Source organism: Trypanosoma equiperdum (genome assembly GCF_001457755.1).
Source record: "Trypanosoma equiperdum strain OVI genome assembly, contig: ctg_1874, whole genome shotgun sequence".
NCBI classification, from domain to species: Eukaryota; Euglenozoa; class Kinetoplastea; order Trypanosomatida; family Trypanosomatidae; genus Trypanosoma; species Trypanosoma equiperdum.
Genome location: NW_027123920.1, coordinates 22,070 through 29,508, shown reverse-complemented (window position 1 = coordinate 29,508; position 7,439 = coordinate 22,070). Strand labels below are relative to the sequence as shown.

The 7,439-nt window shown below is 47.1% G+C and overlaps 3 protein-coding genes across 3 annotated transcripts in view; all 3 read right to left on the bottom strand.

Moving 5' to 3' along the window:
• Positions 1-1,340: 1,340 nt before the first annotated feature.
• Positions 1,341-2,312, bottom strand: TEOVI_000885500 (glycosomal malate dehydrogenase; the record flags this gene model as incomplete). Its single annotated transcript, XM_067223433.1, has 1 exon — positions 1,341-2,312. The coding sequence occupies one exon, from the start codon at positions 2,310-2,312 to the stop codon at positions 1,341-1,343; it is 972 nt and encodes a 323-aa protein (XP_067079534.1).
• Positions 2,313-3,655: 1,343 nt separating this feature from the next.
• TEOVI_000885400 (kinesin motor domain containing protein, putative) lies at positions 3,656-7,183 on the bottom strand (the record flags this gene model as incomplete). The annotated part of the gene is made up of 1 exon (XM_067223432.1): positions 3,656-7,183. One exon carries the CDS (start codon positions 7,181-7,183, stop codon positions 3,656-3,658), a length of 3,528 nt encoding a protein of 1,175 aa, XP_067079533.1.
• A 160-nt stretch (positions 7,184-7,343) lies between these two features.
• TEOVI_000885300 (kinesin motor domain containing protein, putative) overlaps positions 7,344-7,439 on the bottom strand; it is a gene marked incomplete at both ends in the record, with an annotated part of 1,338 nt that continues 1,242 nt past the window's right edge. The window contains one exon of the mRNA XM_067223431.1: positions 7,344-7,437. Within this exon, the coding sequence (XP_067079532.1) occupies positions 7,344-7,437 (94 nt within the window). The remainder of the gene's footprint in view (positions 7,438-7,439) is intronic.

Genomic DNA, 7,439 nt, shown 5'->3' with positions numbered 1-7,439 from the left:
AAAAAAATTGGAAAATGTGAACCGTTCGCTCGCACGCATAATCTTCTTTCTCTTGTTTTGCCCCTCTTCTTTTGTTTCCCCCGTCCATGTCAGCCGCAATCACAAAATTGCGGTTGCCGAACCCGCTGCTACTGCTACCCCGACCACAAAGCAGCACTTCAATCGACATAGAAGGGGAAATTTGGGCAAATACGAAAAAAAAAAAAGAGGAAAAAAAGAAAACAACAGCACCAATAATGGTAGTTATAGTAACAAAACTCAAAAATTAAAATCTGAAAACTGAAATAAAAAAAAGACAATAGCATCATTCATGACGATAAGACGATCCACGTTAGTATTCGACACGTGTCCTGTCACATATACTTGCAGCACATATATATATATTGTAATATATATATATATATATATATATATATATAGATAGATAGATAGATAGATAGATAGATAGATAGATAAATAGATAAATAGATTTATTTTTGTGCGCTTGCGAATATAGTTGTCTACGGTCGATTACATTTTGCCGGTGAGAATCCCAAATGCACTTTTGTACATACACGTAAACAACTATATTCAGTGACTCATTCGGTTCATGTGGGATCGATCCCGACACCAGTGGGGAGTGGGATGACGGTGGAGTGAAACGACAAAACAAGAAATGTGATAGGAAAGAGTTACCAAAATGTTTCCTTCATTTTTCTTCCCTTCCCCTCTTGAATAATGATAATAATTGTTATTATTTTGCCCTTTCCCTTTATAGTGGAACCTCACTATCAATCCCAGTTCTTTTTCCTTCACACTCTCCTTCAGCGTGCTATGAGACCGAAAGGGAAACCGATAAGGGTATACACGGTAAATTATATGTGTGGTGAAGAAGCCTTCCGTTTCAGATCATATAGTTCTCATATTTTCCTTTTTCTTCTCTCTCGACCTTCCGCATGTATGCCCCCTTCCACCTTTCGTTTTCATTCACCCATTTTATTTTCTTTGAACTTCTCCTCATCATTGCATAAAATTGGTTAGTGATGGTAAACATCAATTAAGATAACTGAAGTCCACGTTTAAAACAGAGTACCTCTCCAGTCGATAAATATCGCGACCTAAAACAGATTTCCTTGCTCAACTTTCTTATTGTTTTGTCTTCGTTTTCCTGCTCCTTTTCAGTCTCTACCATCACACCTTCCAAACTTCTTCTCATCCTTTTGTTTGCTCCGGCTGTGCGCATATATGTACGTTCAAACCTCTTCCTTACGACCGGTTACGGATCAAACCAGTTGGAAAAGGGTAAAAAGAAGGTGGTAGAGAAACATTGAGGATAGGGGAGAGTTGCCTTTGAAGAGGGCTTACAACTTTGAGCGCGCGAAATTCATTCCCTTCTCAATGTTCGCCTTCACAACGGAGATGGATTGCTTAAGCATTTCCTTCTCCACAGCATTCATGGGACCTATCGGTAGGCGCTTTTCAATGCCATTCTTGCCAAGAACCACCGGTATTGCGAGGAACGAGCAATTCTGAGTGCCATCTGTATCCACATACGCATAAACCATCGGGGAAGACTGACCTGTGATGGCGTTCACAACAAACATCGCGAAGCGGGCACCTGCCTCAGCCATCGACAAGGTGGCACTTCCGCGGCCTGCCTTTGCCTTCACCACCTCCGTACCCGCCACCTGCACACGCTTGCGGATCTGTGTCAGTTCCCCCTCCTCAGGGAGTGGACCAGGAAGTTGAGAAAACAGTGGGACAATCGTTACGTCGCTATGGCCACCAACAACGGGGACGGAGGCGACGGCAAGAGGGTGGCGAGCGTTGTTGATGAAACGGGTAGCACGGAGCCCATCCAGCAGAGTTACGCCCAGGAGTTTGTTCTTGTTGTAGATGCCAAGCTTCTTTAAGGCCTCAGCGGCAATCGGCACGGTGCTGTTTACGGGGTTCGTCACGACGCAGAAACATGCCTGCGGCGATGAGGAACCACATGTGAGAACAAGATCCATAATGATGCCGGCATTCACGTTGAAGAGGTCGTCACGAGACATACCGGGCTTACGGGGCACACCGGCGACAATGACAAAAACATCAACACCGCGCGCAAGTTCGGCGAGGGCGGGATCACGCTTCACTGGGGGGAGCTTTCCAGCAGCATATTTGACGGTGACGCCGGCGCGGTCAACATGTGAGAGATCGGCGGCCACTCCGGGGGCACCCGCCACGTCGTACAGCGAGAGCGTGCTCCCGTACGGCAGTTGGCGAAGAAGAAGTAGCGATAGAGACTGGCCAATACCACCGGCGGCTCCAATTACGGCAACGCTGACCATTGTTATGTTGGTAGTTTTGTTCTGGTGCCTGTCTTTGTGTGTCTTAAAGAAGATCCTTTGTGGCTTTGGGTGGCTTTATTGATATTTAGTATTTTACTTTTAATATAATGATGGATAACAAACTTATTGGTAGCGTAAAAGGTTCACAGTGACCCCGCCCCCAAAATAAGATACAGATGAGGAAAGGGAAGGAGAGAGTTTTACAAAGTAGTAAAGTGGAGGGATTGATGAATAAGAAAGAACTTCATGCACCGCCCGACACCCATTTCAGCGTGCGCCAGACAATGCTTGAAGGAGACAACCACCCTTAGGACAAGAAGAGATGACAGAGAGCAGACAAACTTTTCCTCGCTTCGTTTTGCATGTTAATTTAATCAAAAGAAAGTTCATTGCTTGACGCCCGCGCCTGCACCCACGCACAAAAACGAAACACCAATCACGGACCTCAGCTGTGCACATCCCCTTATTGCATTAGAAAAGGGAAACAAGATAAAGATGTGGGCGACAACTAGAGTGAATTTGTACAGGATACACGGTGCTAAAGGGTGTGTCATGAGCGGTATCAACCGGCTTACTAACCAACAACCATAACTAAATAGGATGATTGAAAACCAAACTGAACGCATTTGGTCACGCCACGTACTTCTTAAACTTCTTTTTCTCTTCCTTCGCCAACAGTGCTACACCACACCAGCAACCACCCCGCACCACTCACAATTAGTTACATGAAAAAGCTCTGTCAAAAGTAGGTATATAAAAATAAATACAAATATATAGATATATACAGTCGATCATTCTACAGTGTGACAGTAAAACTAGTGCGAGAAACCGACCCCTTCCTCCTTCCCTCTCCCCCCCACAAAAAAGAAAGAAACCGATGAGTACAGAAGTGTAAAAGGGAGACGAAAATTACAGAATACAGTAAACAACCAAACAAACGAGACAGTAACGAGGGAAGCAAAAACACGGTGAACCGGCGCCAGAACAGGACATTGCTGCGCCCTTTAGGCTACACCCGCATAATTTCACCTCTACTTCACCCTTTTCACTAGCGTGTATGACATTGACTGAGTCCAATGGATATGTGGAGGTCTGTCTGTTGTTACTTTGTTCCTCCTCGGTAAGAAAAATACATTAAAACATTTGAAATATTGTACAACAAACAAAAAACGTTAGAGAGTTTTACTTCTTATTACAATTCATGCTGCGATATTAACGTAGTACAATGATACGACTCCCGACAATTTTTGTCACTTACTCCCCACTAACTTGTTTCTTAATCCATCGTCCTGTCATTACTTCCAGGAGATTAATAAAACTCTTATCAAGCATTTCCCCCGAGACTACTGGATGCTCGCATCATCATCGCGCAGTGGCGTGCTGTCATGATTTGGGGGGAAAAGAGCGCTTCCTACTATGGATTGCATGCTGTTCCTCCTGTTCCTACCATCTTTCACAGGAGTGTAACCAAACCGTGCAGCAGCATCACTCATGGCACCAAAATCCTCTTCACTGTTTGTGTGCGACATCATCATCCTGGGAGAAAAGTTGCGTGGCAATCCATCCTTTCGAACATATCCAACCCGAGTGAAAAAGTTAGAGATGAGGCCGCTAATGCCCAAACCCTCACGGTGCTGCGTGAGGGAAAGTGGGTCGCCCTCAGATCCTCCACCCGAACCCAGCCCAGCTGGTCCGTCTCCTTCGATTTCAGCCTGGAGTTGGTCCAAGCTGGCTTGAAAGTCGAGGTTCTCACGCAATATTTGTATATTCGCCTTCAGCTCCTTGTTTTCCTTCTCTGTGCGTGCAAGCTCCTCCGAGTAGTAGTTTTCAAGTGCCGTGAGTGTCACGTCACACTCACGTTGTACTTGACTGGTTGATAACAAAACGGATAACTCGCGATGTGCGTCTTGTAAACAAGTGGTATGTGCGTTCAGTTCCTCCAAAACGAACCGCTTATGTTGCTCAAAGAGAAAAACAGCTCCCAATGCAGATTTTGGCGCACACACAACAGCGGCTGCGAGGGAAGTATTGGCCGTAGCCAATAACCCACATAGATACCTCGCATTATCCATCAACATCTTGCGACCCGTGTTAAAACACGACTCAAGTACCTGCCATTCACCCTGTTGATACGCAACAAGATGGTCCCGAGCGTCGGTCTCACTGTCCAAGCACACACGCACCCCCTGCAGATGGTTATTGTTCTTGGAGCAGTCCAGCTCAGCATTCAATCGCGTCGTCTGGTATTGTTTCTGCTCCAAAGCAAGATGGGCCTGCTCAAACGCAAATCTGATTGTTGCAACTCCGTCCTTTTGTGCTGCAAGGATAGTGTTGCGGGAGTTAGCTTCATATTCCAAACATCCCCGTAGTTGATGTCGATGCTGCTCCGTTTGCGTGGTGTTTAGCCGATTTCGCAAATCCGTCATAAACTTTTGGTTTATCACTATAGCGCCACCAATACGTCTTAACGCGTCTCTGATAACTGCAGCTTCGCTATCTTGAGACGCGAGAATCGCCTCCCTGGCACTAATTTCATCCTCTCGGCATTGCAGTAACTGCTGTCGGCATTGACCCATTACGGCAGAGCGCACCTGACCTTGCAACTGCATAACATGGCTCTTTTCCTTTGCTAAGGCATTACTGGCGCCCAGGAACACATTGCAGATGGGCGTAACTCCTTCTATAAACACCTGGTGTTCAGCTACACAATGTTCGGTAAGTAACTTGTGGCTCTCAACAAGCATGGTGGAAAGCTCCGCGCAACATCCAGACGCAATTCCCTGCTCGCGGAAACGAAGAACAAGGTGGGCACGAGTCCTTTCTTCTTCGCAGAGGAGAACTTCACGCCCGGATACCCACTCCAAAAGCACTTCAGTTCTGTGGCGAAGGGAGCACGTTAGCTCCGCTTTTTCGCAGGCCGCCTGATTAATAAGTTGTTGTCGTTCCTTTGCGGCAGCAACACTTTCCTGCTCCTTTCGTAGACGGTAAATACTCGCTACGCTGCTCGCCACTGTGGATGCCCATACCTCCATCTGTTCGATCTCAATTGCAGTTCGTCCGCTACATTGCTCCCTGAACAAACGCGTTTGTTCGGAGACACTTTCCTTAGTCTTCTCAGCAGCAGCCGCAATTGATCCATACTTGGCAAGTTGCTCGTTCAACTGTTTCTTTTCGTTGCTAGATTGATCCAAGAGTTGTTTATATTCCTGGGCCGCTCTTTTCACTGCCTCAGCCAAGTTGTTTTGCAGCTCCCTGACAACTGACTGATGCTCCTTTTTAATCTCAGATTCCCTCCTGGTAAACTGTTCCTTCAAAAAGGTGACTTCTTCCTCGCAGTCAGGTAAAAAGGTATCGCTGCTGCTTCCAAGAGTTCTTCTGGATGTCTTTCGGACTGTCGTAGCTTGCGCTTTTTGATGACAGCGTCGTTGCAACCCCTTAGCATTCTCTGCGCCCCTGGGACTGTGCAAGGTAACGGTTGACTCCCTGCATAGCGCATCATCTCCCGTTAAAACTCCGCCCCGACCACGCCCCCTGGATGAAATCATATCACTCGCGACCTTACTTTTTTTCTGCACCTCGACAGACCTTTTTGGGACTTTTTTGCTTGGCAATCGTTCTTCTGTAAGCGTCAGCTCTTTTTCGGGGCATTCGCTTTTTCCGTTGCTCCCAGTTAAAGGGGTTTTTCCGAGAAAGCTCTTAGCATATTGTTCGTACAGGTTGCCGACCAAGCGGAACTTTTCCATCAGAAGATCAAGAAGTGCATCGTGGTGAGAGTCAATCGCAGACCTGAGAAAAGCTGCTGCGCTGATCTGACGGAGGTTCAACACTGGAACAGAGAGGGAACATACACTGTTTTCAAGCTGCGCTTCGGTCCCATTTTTTTCTGCAACACGACGAGTGGTTCCAACGTCCTTTTGACGGGGACTGTGTTTTACCTTGCGTGCTTGGACACATCTCGCGCTGGGGAGTAAAGGTGACATCCTCCGCCCCTCTTTGGGACAGTCGTGATTTTCCCTGGTGGTATTCACAGCAGTCCTCGGTGTCAACCCTGGTTCCGCCTTCATGGTGTTTGTTGCCCATGCAATCACCTTAGGACCGGCCCCATCTAGTTCAGCCTGCAGAGTAGCTAACTTTTGCTTTAGAGTTCTTTCCATTTTGGAGAAGTTGTGCGCTTCCTTTTCCAACGCCTCACAACGCTCTTTGAGCCCATCGTTTTCCACCATGGCATCATACAGCCGCTCTCGCAGCCTGTTTATTTCCATTCGTGCCTTATCCCTATCCTTATCCTGGACTTCAACTTCAGGGACCTTCAGTCCCTTGGGTTTCACCGTTTCGTGGTGCCTTGGGGTGCTCGCATGCTTTCCACATGCCTTAGCGAACTCGGAAAGAAGCCTATCCCCAATGGAAGCAAGTACCAACCATTCCTTGGACTCCATCTTTTGCACGTTTTCTCGCAAGGCATGACTATGAGAGTTTATCATCATGATGTTTTTCTGCAACGTGCATTCGTAATTCATTGTAGCGTCGAATGCACACCGCGCCAGCGTAGCTATCAGTGTACCGTAGTCTTGATCGGCCTCAATTCGAAGGTACTTCAACTGCTGTAACGTCCTGGCACTGAGATACGGATTTACTGACCGAGAACTCTGTTTTCCCCCACAATCACCGGTTGCTGCACCCCCTGTTGACTCCTTTCCCTTCGTCCTTTGCATCAGGTGTGGGTTGTTAACCTCATCCTTGGTCATCGTCTCTCCCCCCTGTTGGTGTTGTTTACCATTAGCGTTGTGTTTGCAAAGGGTGACACTTCCGTTGCGATGGTGATTCATCAAACTAGTTTTGTCGTTCAACTCTTCGCGAAACATCTCCAACATGAAGTCACGTTCAACCGCCTCCTGCTGAAGTTGCACCACTCGCTGGCGCAACCGTTCAACTTCTTCATTGCTATAGTCACAAATAGACTGATTGTTCAGTAGCTGCTTTAGTCTCGACACTTCGGCAGTGAGCTTCTTGATCTGACGTACCTGTGGGTCTTCATTCACGACGGCAACGTTGACGATCTGCTTCGCACGAGAGGCATAACGCAGTGTTTGACATGTCACTTCGTAGTGCTCCACGCACGGGGAAACG